Source organism: Callithrix jacchus, chromosome 22, assembly GCF_049354715.1.
Source record: "Callithrix jacchus isolate 240 chromosome 22, calJac240_pri, whole genome shotgun sequence".
Classification (NCBI taxonomy): Eukaryota; Metazoa; Chordata; class Mammalia; order Primates; family Cebidae; genus Callithrix; species Callithrix jacchus.
Window position 1 is genome coordinate 17,698,798 of NC_133523.1, and position 16,253 is coordinate 17,715,050.

At 45.8% G+C, this 16,253-nt stretch overlaps 1 protein-coding gene across 18 annotated transcripts in view; it reads right to left on the reverse strand.

Moving 5' to 3' along the window:
- SUGP2 (SURP and G-patch domain containing 2) overlaps nucleotides 1–16,253 on the reverse strand; it is a 45,524-nt gene that overhangs the window by 22,332 nt on the left and 6,939 nt on the right. For all 18 annotated transcript variants that reach the window (XM_078361862.1, XM_008987542.5, XM_078361860.1 and 15 more), the window contains exons 3-4: nucleotides 13,527–15,134; nucleotides 7,479–7,599 (exon numbers count right to left, since the gene is read on the reverse strand). In XM_078361862.1, coding sequence (XP_078217988.1) covers nucleotides 7,479–7,599; nucleotides 13,527–15,134 — 1,729 coding nt within the window. The remainder of the gene's footprint in view (nucleotides 1–7,478; nucleotides 7,600–13,526; nucleotides 15,135–16,253) is intronic.

Here is a 16,253-nt window from a genome sequence, read left to right on the forward strand (position 1 = left end):
TCGGCTCACCGCAACCTCCGCCTCCTGGGTTCAAGCAATTCTCCTGCCTCAGCTTCCTGAGTAGCTGGGATTACAGGCACGCGCCACCATGCCCAGCTAATTTTTTGTATTTTTAGTAGAGACGGGGTTTCACCATGTTGACCAGGATGGTCTCAATCTCTTGACCTCGTGATCCACCCGCCTCGGCCTCCCAAAGTGCTGGGATTACAGGTGTGTGCCACTGCTCCTGGTGCTTTTTTTTTTTTTTTTTTTTTGAGACAGAGTCTTACTCTGTCGCCAGGCCGGGGTGCAGTGGTGCCATCTTGGCTCACTGCAACCTCCGCCTCCTGAGTTCAAGCAATTCTCCTGCCTCAGCCTCCTGAGTAGCTGGGACTACAGGCACGATTCGCCACGCCCAGCTAATTTTTGTATTTTCCTGGAGACAGGGTTTCACTATGTTGGCCAGATGGTCTCGATCTCTTGACCTCGTGATCCGCTTACCTCAGCCTCCCAAAGTGCTGGGATTACAGGCGTGAGACACTGAGCCCGGCCTTTTGCTCCTTTTGATGCTGTTCTCCTTAGTCTTTTTTATTTGAAGAATTCTCTACCCCCTTCCTTTCTGGTAGCATTCACCTGCTATGGAATTTCCCATCTCTGTGTTTTCCAATCCCTGTGTTTTTTGCTTCTTTCCCTCTACAGTAGTATGGAAGTTACAGACACCACTTCTGTTCCTTTAGTGGCTAATCAACACACATACCTAAACTCTTATTTTGTATCAATATCCAGAATTACTCTCTAACTCTATCCTCATGTCAAACAAGACAAAGGCCTGCGCACCTACCTCCCTCCTTCCCCTTGTGCCTCATATAATAGATCGTCTAGAATTTTAGTTTCTTTTATTTCACCCCAAACCTCAATTATTTAGATTTTATGTTAACTTTGAGGCACTTGGACAATCCTGCTGAGGCTAGACCAGAGGGATTCTTAGCCACCTGTCTTCTTGTGTGTGTGAACATGTAGGACCTAGAGAGCATGCTCAGGGCCGCCCCACTCCCAGGGGACAATTTAGAAGCTGAAAGAAAACAAAGTATGACATATTCTTTCAGCTTTATGTTGTGATCATTTTCCAGGCTTGATGCTTTGCACTCGAGTCTCATAGAAAAGGATGGAAGCCTGCCTCTTGGTGTTCCAACCCAAACAAGGAGGCAAAGCCATAGTGGATGAGTCTGTCTATCTATACTTCTGACTTATTTACTTTTTGAGATGGTGTTTCACTCTTGTCACCCAGGCTGGAGTGCAGTGGCGTGATCTTGGCTCATTGCAACCTCTGCCTCCCAGGTTCAAGTGATTCTCCTGCCTCAGCCTCCCAAGTAGCTGGGATTATACAAGGCTGCCACCATGCCCAGCTATTTTTTGTATTTTTAGTAGAGATGGGGTTTCACCATGTTGGCCAGGCTGGTCTCAAACTCCTGACCTCAGGTGATCTACCTGCCTCAGACTCCCAAAGTGCTGAAATTACAGTCCTGAGCCACCGCGCCCGGCTGTTCTGACATCTTTAGTGCGCCACATGAGGCAGGTCACCTCAGCGGAGAGGCAGTGGCCAGTTCTGTCCAAAAGGCTCCAGTGGGAACAAACCATGCTTGTGGGTTGTGAGGGTGGAAGATCTCAAAACTCTGCTGGCCCTCAGAGGGTGGAGGTAAGAAGCCCTTCTTATATCTGCCTCCTAGAGGTCTGACTTTTTCACTTGCTAACTAATAAAAAGAATTTATTTAATTAATTCATTCATTTAAAAAAATTTTTGACTTTTTAAATTTTCTGTCTTGACTGAGTTATAATAAAAAGAATTTATTAAGGCTGGGCATGATGGCTCATGCCTGTAATCTCAGCGCTTTGGGGGATCGCTTGAACCCAAGAGTTAGAGACCAGACTGGGCAACACAGCAAGAACCTATTTCTTAAGAAAAAAAAAAAAAGCTGATGGCTGAATGTGGTGGTACGCTCCTGTAGTCCCAGCTACTTGGGAGACTGAGGCAGGGGGATTTTGTGAACCCAGGTTGAGGCTGCAGTGAGCTATGATTGTGCTACTGTGCCCCAGCCTGGGTGAGAGAGTGAGATCTTATCTCCTAAACAAAAAGAACTTACTAATCCACACATATCTTCACAGAATGTCAATGGTCATGCATAAAAGTGTTCAGTCAAGAAAAAGCAACATAGGTTTATTAAGAGATACAGACGTATCAGCAAGAAGTAGTTTGAACAACTAAGTGACTGCCTTCAAGGAGTGGAACATGGGAACAGGTCACAGCCGAAACATTTGGCTTTTCATTATGTGTTCAATTATTATTTTGTTAAGTATAACATACAAGGAGCATTTTGACTTAATAATTCAAACATGACCACCAGAAACCTAAGTTTAACAGTTTCTTTACTTATTGCTGTGCTTTTCTATCACACTCTTTCCTCTTACAGTTTCTTGGTAATTCCTACTTTTTTTTTTTTTTTTTTTGGAGACAGAGTCTCATTCTGTCATGCCCAGGCTGAAGTGTAGTAGTGCAATCTCGGCTCACCAAAACCTTCGCCTCCTGGGTTCAAGAGATTCTCATGCCTCAGTCTCCCAAGTAGATAGGGTTACAGGTACCTTCCATCACGTCGGACTAATTTTTTGTATTTTTAGTAGAGATGGGGTTTCACCATGTTGGCCAGGCTGGTCTTGAACTCCTGAACTCAGGTGATCCACCTGCCTTGGCCTCCCAAAGTGTTGGGATTACAGGTGTGAGCCACCACACCTGGCCAGGTAATTTCTTCTGAAAGAGATTTTGGATGATACAGTCTCTGGGACCAGCTCTTAAATCTGTCTGTCATCAGGATCTATTCTATCCAACCACTGAGATTTTTATTTCAATCTGCTTTTCATTTCCAAGATCTTTCACAGGATCGTTTTCATAGCAACCAGTGCCTGTTTCATGGATACAATATACTCTTATTAATTGACTATTCATTACACATACATATTTATAGACTAAACCTCCTCCTCTTTCTCCCCTCCCTCCCTCTTTTCTTTCTTTCTTCTCTGTTTAATATAGACTATAACCCTCCCTTCCCTTCCCCTCTTTCTTATAGTAACTCTATCTTCAAGGGTGTCAGCCATTTGTTGAGTTTGGTGATTCTCTTTCATGATATCGATTTACCTCAAATATCAGTTCTCCGTTTGATGCTTATTTCTGATCGTGTACCCTGCCCTGCCCACTATCCACATGCACCCCTGACTCTGGCTTCTGTCTGCTATGCCTGGTTATCAGTGACCATGAGACCACTGGGCCATGTGCAGGGGTCATGGGGCAGAGGCACTGGCTCCCAGTCCTCTAAGGGCCACCTATTCCTCCAGCCTAATCACCTTATCAACCACCTGGAAAGTGCCCCTAGGCCTTCTAACTCTGGATGCCTTCTTATCAAGAGGGTCTGCTATCTGCTTGCATCTGTCAATCTGAGGCTATCTAGCTTCCTTCCTTCAGCATGCACACTGGTTGAGACCACAGACACTGGAATTGAATCTCAACATTGCCTCAAGAGAGCTCTTGGAGCCTCAAAGTTTCTTGTCTGTAAAATAAGGACACCAATAGACCTGACTTCCAACGTTATTTATGAGGATTCAATCAGGTAGTGCTTAAATCAGTAATGTGCTTAGAACAGTACCAACTACACAGAAAGCATAAGTGTTTATTAAATAAAAAGCACTCAATAGCCGGGCGCGGTGGCTTCCACCTGTAATCCCAGCACTTTGGGAGACAGAGGCGGGTGGATCACGAGGTCAGGAGTTCAAGAGCAGCCTGACCAACATGGTGAAACCTCATCTTTGCTAAAAATACAGAAGTTAGCTGGGCATGGTGGCACACGCCTGTAATCCCAGCTACTCAGGAGTCTGAAGCAGGAGAATATCCTGAACCCGGGAGGGGGAGGTTGCAGTGAGCCAAGATCGTGCCACTGCACTCCAGCCTGGGCGACAGAGTGAGACTTCATCTCAAAAAAAAAAAAGTACTCGGCTGGGCGTGGTGACTCACGCCTGTAATCCAAGCACTTTGGAGGACAAGGTGGGCAGATCACCTGAGGTCGGGAGTTCAAGACTAGCCTGACCAACATGATGAAACCCTGTCTTTAAAAAAAAAAAAAATTTAAAAAGAAGTAATAAATAAATGATGCTGGGACAATTAGGTTATTTGGGAATTTTTAACTTTTGTTTGTTTTGAGATGAAGTCCCACTCTGTCATCAGGGTGAAGTGCAATGGCACTTGCGATCACCTTAGGTCAGGAGTCAGAGACCAGCCTGACCAACATGGAGAAACCCTGTCTCCATTAAAAATACCAAATAAGGGCTGGGCGCGGTGGCTCACGCCTGTAATCCCAGCACTTTGGGAGGCCGCGGCGGGTGGATCACAAGGTCAGGAGACCGAGACCATCCTGGTCAACATGCTGAAACCCCGTTTCTACTAAAAATTCAAAAATTAGCTGGGCATGGTGGTGCGTGCCTATAGTCCCAGCTACTTGGGAGGCTGAGGCAGGAGAATTGCTTGAACCCAGGAGGCGGAGGTTGCGGTGAGCCGAGATCTCGCCACTGCACTCAAGAGCGAAACTCCATCTCAAAAAACAAACAAACAAATAAATAAATAAATGAATAAAACCACAAGCTCCAACCTTCACCTTGGCAAATCATGGTGGATAGGAACAAAGCTCTGGTAGTGCTACATGGAAATGCATGCCTTTCAAGCATCTTTAGTAATTACAGCAGCAAAATAGCAAGTCCAGTATGGGTACAATCTGTCTACCAAAAAGGGCACACTCGAGGTCAAGGCTGCAGGGAGCTACGACAGTGCCATTGCCCTCTAGCCTGGGCAACAGTGAGATCCTGTGTCTAACAAGAACAGAAAACAAAGGAGAGCACAGCACACCTATGGAGTAGCAGTGAGAGGGTAAATCAGTACAGACAACCCATGGAGAGCAATCTGATGATAAACATAAATGGTCTCCATCAGGGGCAGCTCTGCCCACCACGGGACACCAGGCAATATCTGGACGTATTCTTGGTTGTTACCAGTGAGACAGAAAGTCCTACTGACATCAAACAGATGGAGGCCACGGATGCTGCTAAACAACCTGCCATGTCCAGGACAGCTCCAACCCTAATACAGACTGATCCAGCCTCAAATGTTAGCGCTGCAGCTGAGGCCGGCGCAGTGGCTCATGCCTGTAATCCCAGTACTTTGGGAGGCCGAGGCAGGCAGATTGTCTAAGTTCAGGAGCTCGAGACCACCGTGGGCAACATGGTAAAACCCCTATCTCTACTAAAATAAAAAAATTAGCTGTGCATGGCAGCAGAAATCTGTAGTCCCAGCTACTTGGGAAGCTGAAGCATGAGAATTGCTTGAACCTGGGAGGTGGAGGTTGCAGTGAGCCAAGACTGCACCACTGCACTCCAGCCTGGGCAACAGAGCAAGACTCCATTTCAAAAAAAAAAAAAGAAAAAGTGCTATAGCTGAGAAACTGACATAAATCAAAAGCCTCTAACATGAGCTTTAACCCAGCAATTTCATTCCAGACATCACAATAAACTGCCAGAAAGGTAGGCAGAAATACAAGCAAAACACTGATCATTTTTTTTTTTTTTTTTTAAGAAATGGTGTTGGCCAGGCAGGTGGCGAGGTCAGGAGTTTGAGACCAGCCTGGCCAACATGGCGAAACCCTGTCTCAACTAAAGATACAAAAATTAGCTGGGTGTGGTGGCATGTGCCTGTAGTCCCAGCTACTTGGGAGGCTGAGGCATGAGAATCGCTTGAACCAAGAGGCAGAGGTTGCAGTGAACCGAGACCACACCATTGCACTCCAGCCTGGGTGACAGAGTGAGACTCCATCTCAAAAAAAAAAGAAAGAAATGGTGTCTCACTCTGTCATCCAGGCTAGAGTGTGGGGATGTGATCACTGCCATCTCAAACTCCTGGGTTCAAGGGATCCTCCCATCTCAGGCTTCCAAGTAGTTAGGACTACAGGCTGTACACCCTGCCCAGCTAATTGATTTTTGTAAAGAATGGGTCTTGCTTTCTTGCCCAGGCTGGTCTCAAACTCCTGGCCTTAGGGCGATTCTACTACTTCAGCATCCCAAAGCCCTAGGATTATAGGCATGACCTATTGTGCCTGGACTCGTGTTATTTATAGGGGGGGAAAACTAGATATAATCTATAAATTCACCAATAAACAATGGCTGAGTAAGGTATGGTACCTGTATACAATGGAATATTATGCAACCATGGATAACGACAATCACGTTAAGTGAAAATAACAGGACACAATTATAAGGTACACACTGTGAAGGTTAACGAGTGGTAGAGCTCTAAGTGACTGCATCTTTGCCTTTTTACTTTTCTTTATTTTTACGCAGGGCACACGCCACTTTTTTTTTTTTTTTTTTTTGATAAAGATGGGGTTTCACCGTGATGGTCAGGTTGGTCTTGAACTCCTGACCTCAGGTGATCCACCCACCTCGGCCTCCCAAAGAGCTAAGGATTACAGGCGTGAGCCACCGTGCCTGGCCCACTTTTTTTTTTAATTTATTTTTATTTTATTTTTTAGCAGTGAGATCTAAATATAGGCACTTTTATAATTAAGAAAAAATAATTAAACTATAAAAATTTCTCATCTACAGCCATCAATTTAGAGATAATCCTAAACAAGCATGAAAATGTGCTGTATTAAGCTACTCACCAAAGCAGTTAAAACAGTATACAATTAAAAACATTCTACGCTGGGTGTGGTGGCTCACACCTATAATCCCAGCACTTTGGGAGGCCAAGGCATGTGGAACACCTGAGGTCAGGAGTTTGAGACCAGCCTGACCAACATGGTGAAACCCCATCTCTACTAAAAACACAAAAATTACCTGGGAGTGGTGGTATGCGCATGTAATCCCAGCTACTTGGGAGGCTGAGGCAGGAGAATCACTTGAACCCAGGAGACAGAGGTTGCAGTGAGCCAAGATTGTGCCACTGCACTCTAGCCTGGGTGACAGACTCTTTCTCTGGCCTGTTCTTTACTTTCTCTAATATGCAAGTACTGTACTTAGGATGCAAACTATAACTTAAAAAAGTTGTTCTATTCACATAAAGAGGCAGTAAAGGAAAAGAGAGTTTAACAAATACTAGCAAGAAATTGCAAACAGCTGCAATGATGTTGCATACACATCTCACTGCATCCTTAAAATAGTACAGCAGGGACTTGGAGCTGTGTTCCCAGGTGAGAGAAGTCCACCCACCCAGCCAGCCTACCACTGGTCTGCAGCAGAGCTGGGGCTTCCTGAGACCACATAAATCTGGGCCACCCTCATGCTCTTTTCACTGGAGAACACCACTGCTCAAGTAAGTATCTCACCCTCTGCTCTCGACACCATCAGAAGGACCCAAAGTTTGCCATATACTCCATGAGAGGGATTCACAGGGTGGACATTTAAAGACCTACCAGTAAGCAGGGTCCTCCTTGAGAAGAGTTCTCTCTTTGGGAGACAGGCTGCCTTCGATGACACGTTTCACAAGCTGGTCGATGGTCCCCACTACCTTGTGATCTGCTCGCTGAGGGACAGCTAGAACACAAAGAACAGCTTTTCTGAGAAACGTGCTCAATGCGGGCTCTGGGAAGACAAGGATAGTTGAGTAGTGGGGGGCATAGCGCTGAAGCCAAGCAGACAGCAATGACTGAAATCCTCATTCACAAGACACCAGCATTAAAAAGAGGCAAACAACAGCTTATTCTAGAAACCAATATGCAAAATCTCCTCCAAAAAAATGTGACAGCAGCCAGGCGCAATGGCTCACGCCTGTAATCCCAGCACTTTGGGATGTCGAGGTGGGCAGATCACGAGGTCAAGAGATCAAGACCATCCTGGCCAACATAGTGAAACTTGTCTCTACTAAAATACAAAAATTAGCTGGGCATGGTGGCATGCACCTGTAGTCCCAGATACTTGGGAGGCTGAGGCAGGAGAATGGCTTGAACCCGGGAGGCAGAGGGTGCAGCGGGCCAAGATCACGCCACTGTACTTTAGCCTGGCACCTGGTGACCGAGCAAGACTGTCTTAAAAAAAAAAAAAAAAAAAAAAGTAACAGCATAACCACTAGGAAAGAAATAGTCATAAGCTTTCAATGACTGCACAGAGCAATTTATGTGTATACTTTAGAAAAAGAAAGATATATAGCAATTTAATGATTTTTCACATATCACAATTTGTTGGTAACATGAAAGTGGAAAATATAAAGATACAAAATTTATCTATCTAGTATAAAATACACAAAAAATATCTCTGTTATGGTTTTCAATATGAAGGAGGGAAGAAACAAATACATAAATATGGACACACAGAAAAAATGGCTACAGGTTGGTGCGGTGGCTCATGCCTGTAATCTTAGCACTTTGGGAGGTCAAAGCAGGCAGATCACAAGATCAGAAGTTTGAGACCAGCCTGGCCAATATGGTGAAACCTCGTCTCTACTAAAATTAAAAAAAAAATTCACCAGGCATGGTGGTACACACCTGTAACCCCAGCTACTCAGGAGGCTGAGGCAGGAGAATTGCTTGAACCTGGGAGGCAGAGGTTACAGTGAGCCAAGATCACGCCACTGCACTCCAGCCTACATGATAAAGTAATACTCTGTCTCAAAAAAAAAAAAAAGACTACAAGGAGATATGTTAATAGAGGTTATAGGTGGTAGAATTATAAGGAATTTCATTTTCTTTGTGCTTTGTCTTTTCTTTGTGTGCTTTATCTTTAAAAAAAAAAATACTTGTGTTTTGTAATCAAAAAAATATATAAATTTACAAAAAATTTTCTCTAATTAACAAAGAAGGTCAATGATCCCAAGTTACGTGTTCAAAGAAAATATCTGCTGAATGTATAAGAAACAAATTTTTTCTTTTTTGAGACAGGGTCTTATTCTGTCACCCAGGCTGGTGGTGCAGCTGGTCTGATGACACCTCACAGCAACCTCGAACTCCTGGACTCAAGCGATTCTCCTGCCTCAGCCTCCTGAGCAGCTGGGACTACAGACGTGTGCCACCACGCCTGGCTAATTTTTTAAATTTTTTGTAGAGAGGAGCCTTCACCATGTTGCTCAGGCTGGTCTTCAATTCTTGGGCTCAAGTGATCTGCCTTCCTCTATCTCCCAAAGTGCTGAAATTACAGGCATGAGCCACCATGCCCTACCCAAAACATTTTTTAAAGTGTGAACTTCCTCTAATATGACTTTCATTTTTTAAAATTTTTTTATTTTTTCACACGCCTGCTTCCTCGCCCGAATATGACTTTAAATTTACAATGCTACAACGGACGCGGTGGCTCATGCCTATAATCCCAGCACTTCGGGAGGCCAAGGCGGGTGGATCACGAGGTCAAGAGATTGAGACCATCCTGGTCAACACGGTGAAACCCCGTCTCTACTAAAAATACAAAAAATTAGCTGGGCATGGTGATGTGTGCCTGTAGTCCCAGCTACTCGGGAGGCTGAGGCAGTAGAATTGCCTGAACCCAGGAGGCGAAGGTTGCGGTGAGTGGAGATTGCGCCATTGCACTCCAGCCTGGGTAACAAGAGTGAAACTCCGACTCAATCAATCAATCAATCAATGTACAATGCTGCCACAACAAGGAAGACATGTTTCTTCAAATGGTAAGATTGTTGTTTCCTGATAACTGGCTGGTTTTAAAAGCACAAAATGGTCTATTTGTTCAGCCATTCAATTAAAATCACTGCTGACCTGGTGAGGTTTTCCAGTTTGTTCCATTTGTGCCAAATGATGGCACAGTCCTGTCCCCACCTATGTCCATGTTCCAGCTTTGAGCTTAAACACTAGTGTGAGCTCCTCACACATGATGAGTAAATCCTTCCACTGCCACGTTATTCCAAGTATGTTCCCTACGAAACTGCTTTTTTTCATGGCTCCCTTTTTACAGAACTACTAGTTTTATATGATTTTACAAAAGATGTTGAGGTTTAAAGTCAGCAGTGAAGTCTGGGGACCCCTGCATCATCTTTAGCTAGGATGATCATGAGCAAGGGTCAGTTAGGTCTCAACTTTGGCCCAGCAATCCTACTCCTGAGAATGTATCCTTTCAAGGAGAATTTAAGAAATAAAACTAATAGTAATAACCAATGCATTCAACCAGAGGTCATTTCAGCATTTCTTTCTCTTTTTTTGAGACAGTTTTGCTCATCACCCAGCCTGGAGTGCAGTGGTACAATCTTGGCTCAGTGCAACTCCCGCCTCCAGAGTTCAAGCATCTCTCCTGCCCCAGCCTAAGTAGCTGGGATTACAGGAGTGTGCCACCATGCCAGGCTAATTTTTTATTTTTAGTAGAGACAGCGTTTCATCATGTTGGCCAGGCTGGTCTCAGACTCCTGACCTCAGGTGTTGTGTCTGCCTCAGCCACCCAAAGTGCTGGGATTACAGGCGTGATCCACCATGCCTGGCCCATTTCAGCATTTTTAACAGGAACGTAAGCAGCAGCTGGGCAGTCCCACGAGATGTGGGCTCTGCCGCCAGCTATCCCCCATCCAGACATGGAACTGAGGCTGGCAGATGCCAACTACATGTGAACCCAGGTCTGTCTGGCTTCAGAAATCTCTAGTAAAAGGCAGCCTGAGTCCAGCATCAAGGGAACGGTGAGGTAATTTACATTAGGTCCATATCACAATGCAGCAAATGCTATGGAAACATAGACGAGGGCTTTCTGGCAATCACGCAGAAGAGCAGGAGGTAGAATTTCAGTCAAGCTTGCCTGCTGCTGCAGCAGGAAAACATGGGGAATGTCAAAGGCCGAGGGAGGGTAAGTGGGTGGGTTATAGCCACTTGAGGTTATGGGTGACTTTTCCTCCTTCATACAGTACCCCATCACTTTGTCAGGGGTTGGGAAGTAGCATCCTTCAGCCCTGAGCCTGCTTCTGGAAGGATCCCTCTCTGGGAGTAGGTGTGGCCACCTGTATGTGGTGGGACCTATCCAATGTCTAGTGCCATTGGGGCTTCAGGAGAGTGGTGAAGGAGCAAAGAACGTCAGGAACAAATGACACTTCCCCACTGGGCTGGAGGCAATGGAAGGTGAAAACCACATCAGTGGGAAAAATGCTTTTTCTCTATCACAAGACTTGAGACAGCATGGCTACCATGTATGCTCATGACCTCTGGGATGTTTGGGCTGTGAGAGTCCATTCTGGGTGCTCAGGAGGAAGGAAGATGGAAACCAAGCAGCTCATTGCTTCTAATTCTCCTCCTTGGGCTTTTCCTCTCCCCAGAAAGCCAATGATGACTGCTAACTAGCAGGTGTACTTAAGTGATTCATCAACTTTAGCCAGTCTAGAAAAGTGAGTAGGGTGAAAAGGTGCTATGTGGAATGACCTAGCTGGTCCCTGTACATCCCTCAATACAGCTCAAGCACAATCTCCCCAACTTTCCAGGCCGGGCTGGGGCCTCTCCTATGTCTCTTTAATTCTAGCAAAGGAGTGACTGTTTTTTTGTTTTGGTTCATTGAGAGACAGGGTGATGCTATAATCCCCCGGCTGGAGTGCGATGGCTATTCACAGATGCAATCGCAGGTCACTGCAGCCTTGAACTCCTGGCCTCAAGCAATCCTTCCTCCTCAGCCTCCCGAGTAGCTGGGAATACAGACATGTGCTACACCACGCCTGGCTCACCAGGGACTGGTCTTTGCGATTTTCTTCCTCAGGAGCCTGGTGATTCCTCAGAGACAGTGTCCAGTGTTTTTTTCTCCCTTCTAGTAATACCTTGTGGGGACACATAGAACAAGGGTTTCACACCTATAATCCCAGCACTTTGGTAGGCTGAGGTGGGTAGATCACTTGAGCTCAGGAGTTTGAGACCAGCAACATCATTCTTTACAGAAAATACCAAAAAATATTAACCAGGCATGGTGGTACACACCAATAGTCCCAGCTAATTAGGAGGCTGAGGCAGAAGGATCACTTGAGCCTGAGAGGTCGGGGTTGCAGTGAGCCATGATTATGCCACTGCACTCCAGACTGGGTGACAGAGCAAGACCCTGTCTCAAAAAATAAAAACAAAGAAAGTCAAGTCTTCTTTCTTTCAAAGGTTGGGGAACAAAAAAAGGAACAAGGGTTAACCTTGGCTGAAGAAAGGTACAAACCCCCCAGAAGGTACAGGTAAAATGGTCTATGAATAGATGAGCATTTTTTCTGGCAATGGCCACAGCTTTCTACCAAATTCCCAGAGGTATTTGACCTAAACATGTCTAAAGATTTTTGTTTTTTTGAGACAGAGTTTCGCTCTGGTCACCCAGGCCAGAGTGCAGTGATGCCATCTCTGCTCACTGCAACCTCTCAAGTTCAAGTGATTCTCCTACCTCAGCCTCCTGAGTAGCTGTAATTACAGGTATGTGCCACCACGCCCAGCTAGTTTTTCTATTTTTAGTAGAGATGAGGTTTTACCATGTTGGCCAGGCTGGTCGTGAACTCCTGGTCCCAAGTGATCTGCCCGCCTTGGTCTCCCAAAGTGCTGGGATTACAAGCCTGCGTCACCGCACCTGGCTGTTTAAAGACTTTTTTTGAGATGGAGTCTCACTCTGTAGCCCAGGCTGGAGTGCAGTGGCGCGATCTTGACTTACTGCAACCTCAGCCTCCTGGGTTCAAGGTTCATGCCTCAGCCTCCCGAGCAGCTGGGATTACAGGTGCACACCACTGCGTCCGGCTAATTTTTGCATTTTTAGTAGAGACTGGGTTTCACCATGTTGCCCAGGCTGGTCTTGAACTCCTGATCAAAAGTGATCTGCCTGCCTTGGCCTCCCAAAGTGCTGGGATTATAGGCGTGAACCACCGTGCCTAGCCTAAAGACTTCTATAGGCCAGGCATGGCAGCTCACGCCTGTAATCCCAGCACTTTGGAGGCCAAGGCGGGCAGATCACCTGAGGTCGGGAGTTCAAGACCAGCCTGACCAACATAGTAAAACCCTGTCTTAAAAAAAAAAAAAAATTAGGCCGGGCGCGGTGGCTCAAGCCTGTAATCCCAGCACTTTGGGAGGCCGAGGCGGGTGGATCACAAGGTCAAGAGATCGAGACCATCCTGGTCAACATGGTGAAACCCCGTCTCTACTAAAAATACAAAAAATTAGCTGGGTATGGTGGCGTGTGCCTGTAGTCCCAGCTACTCAGGAGGCTGAGGCAGGAGAATTGCCTGAACCCAGGAGGCGGAGGTTGTGGTGAGCCGAGATCACGCCATTGCACTCCAGCCTGGGTAACAAGCATGAAACTCAAAAAAAAAAAAAAAATTAAAAAAAAAAAAAAAAAAAGACTTCTATAGTACACAACAGATTCCTAATACACATTCACAGAATGAATGGCAGACATATATTGGCCAATGTGCATTTTCTACTAAAATCCTGATTTGTTTCCAATTGGCTACAGCGTCCATGTAAAAAAATCTCAAACAGAAGAAAGACATTACCAAAAAAACATGAAAAGCAACAAATAGAAACTTTGGCTGTTCTCCTTACCATCACTGAGACTACTTGGGGCCTTGGCCTGAATTTCGGGTTTGATAGAAGGAATCATTTTCTCCTCCTCTCGTGCCGGCTCTGGTTCGGCTTTCTTAACCTGGAGGGGACACCCGCTGCTGACCAGCCAGGCCTTCAGGTGGTCTATGTACTCTCTCCCAAACAAAGTGGAGTCTTCGAAGTTTGGAAATGCAGCAGGAGAGGGAGCTATATCTTGCAGGCCGACAGCTTCTAAGATTTTTTCTTGCCGGAAAGAAGAGGCCAAGGAAAATGTCTGCCCCAGAAGGGCCAGAGACTTCCGGCAGAGAGAATTGGTGGTTTCCAGGGCAAGAGCCAAGTCCAGGGGGTTAGTGAGGGTCTTCATCTTGACACTCAGCTCATAGGCATTGCAGGCCATAAGCAAAGGTGTGACACTCTTCAGAAGCCGGTCTTGAAGTCTCATTATGTACTTGTCAAAGGGCTTTATAATTTCAAAAAAGCAATTTTTGGTCTTCACAGCACCTTTGTCTAAAAGCATGTTTAAAAACTCATTATCAACTCTGGGTGTTTTCAAAGCAGAGTGCTTTAAAAATTTGATAGTAAAAAAGCAAAAATCTCTGTGCTCTGGTTTTAAGGAACATTTGAATGAGGCGAGCATTTTAGCACAGGTTTCTGTTTCAAGTTCAAAGAGAGTCTGGAAAAGTTGGGAAAATTTAATATCATCTTTTATAGTGTGGAATCCTGCCCATTTGATTATTTCTATCCCAAATCTTGAAAAAACATCAGACTTATCTATGATGTCGAAGCTCATCTTTCTTCTGGGGAGCCGAAGATTCTTCAGATCCAGCCCCAGAGGGATCTTCTGAATGGGGAACTGGATATCTTCTGTCCCTGGGTTTGTCACCAGGGTCACATCAGGACTTGGAGTGGTTTTCTGGATTTGGTTAGTGCCCTGAGTTTTAGGAGTAATACGATTCATGGTGGGTATTTTTTTTGTGCTCACATTTCTCAAGGTGACAAGTTTCCCAACACCCCCCTTAGCTGTGAGCAGGCCCTGAGTCTCCCCCTTTCCTAGGAGGGAACCTTCCTGGTCAACTATGTTTAGAGCTCGGCCTCTGGCCTGGACTTGGCTGCTGCCCCTGAGCACGGAGTCAGCCTCCCCGGGATGGTCCACGTCATAATCCCGACTCTCCTTCTCCAAACACTCTTTCTCCATCAGCCTGGAAGATCCAAAGTCCCCCAGAACTGCAGAGGGACCAAAATTATACTCCTGTGACCAAGAGGACTCTTGAGAAATTGGCTGGCCAAAGTCTTGCTCCCAAGAACCACGGAGCGTAAATTTCCAGTCCTGAGAACGGAAATGTCCCAATTTCCGGTGGCCAATGACCTGCTCCCGGGAATCAGAGTGAGAAAATTCCAGATCCCGGCCACACTCTTTGCGAAAGTAGCTGTCGTCACTGATGGAAGGGTTGCTTGATCTAAAGGAAGGCCCTGGAAATACGTCACTTCGCAGGCCTTCTCTTCCAGCGTCTCGAGAGTGAGCTACAGATCCACTGAGGGAGTATCTGCCATCGCTGTGAACGTCATCATACATCTCTGCTCTGGATCTTGGGACTGCCCTTAAGAGATCTGAAATAAAACATCCAAAAGGTACTTTAGACCAGAAGATGCAAACAGACAGTCCACAATTACCAGGTAGCAAAAGTGCTTTATACACCTCAGTGCTTTCTGCCAATCTGTTTGTTGCCAGCATTTAAAATGTGTGTGGTTCCTCAGAAAATGGGATGTTTTCTATTGCCAAAAAAAAAAAAGTGTGTGGTGTCACTTTAAATCTAGATCGACTGCTTACTAAAATAGACCTACAAGCACCAAGCCTGAGTTTGCCCTGATGACTGTCAACCCAGGATGGGCAGCAGCAGCCCAACGGCAGGACACAGACTCTCTAAGTTGCCACCAACAGCCCTCCCTCATTCAGATCCCTACGCTCTAGCCATCTGGGTTGACAATCCCTCTTTTAGACTGAGGAAAGGACTTTTGGTCCCCAAATAACCTGGATATCTTTACTGCAACTTTAACACTTGTGTTTCTACTTCTATCTTAGAGCAGGCAGGTTTTACTGGAGCTGCCTGCCTTCACTGCCTCCTAGAGGAGTCTCAGCCCACAGTGCTACCATGAGGCTGGAGGAGTCACAGCTAATACCACACCGACCACGGCTGACCCAAAGCTGACTGAACCTATCCCTAAGAAAGGTCTGCCAGGCCAATCAATCCTCTCTCTGGAGCTGAAAAACCACAGACTGAGGCAGGCAGGCAGGAAGGCAGAAGCCTAATAGATACATCAAAAGAGGCCATGATGGAAACTGAACAGTGCCTACTTCTGTCCTCCTCCGTGTAGAAAAGGTGAAATGGGCCAGGCACAGTGGCTCAAACCTATAATTCCCACACTATGGGAGGCTGAGGTGGAAGGATCACTTGAGTCCAGGAGTTTGAGACCAGCCTGGGCAACATAGCAAGACCCTGTCTCTGTCAAAAAGAAAAAAGGGCAGAGGGAAAGATGTACTTGCATTTGCTCATTCACACATGGAGAAACTCTGTAAGAGGCGAGAAACAGAAGTGAACTAAGGGCATATGGAAACAGTGGGTCTCAGGGAGAGTTTTCATGGAGTGCCTTTCTTTCTAGTTTTTAAATCAGAATCGATGACCTAGTTAAAAAAAAAAAAATCAAATGAAAGGGGAAGAAGTGCCAGAA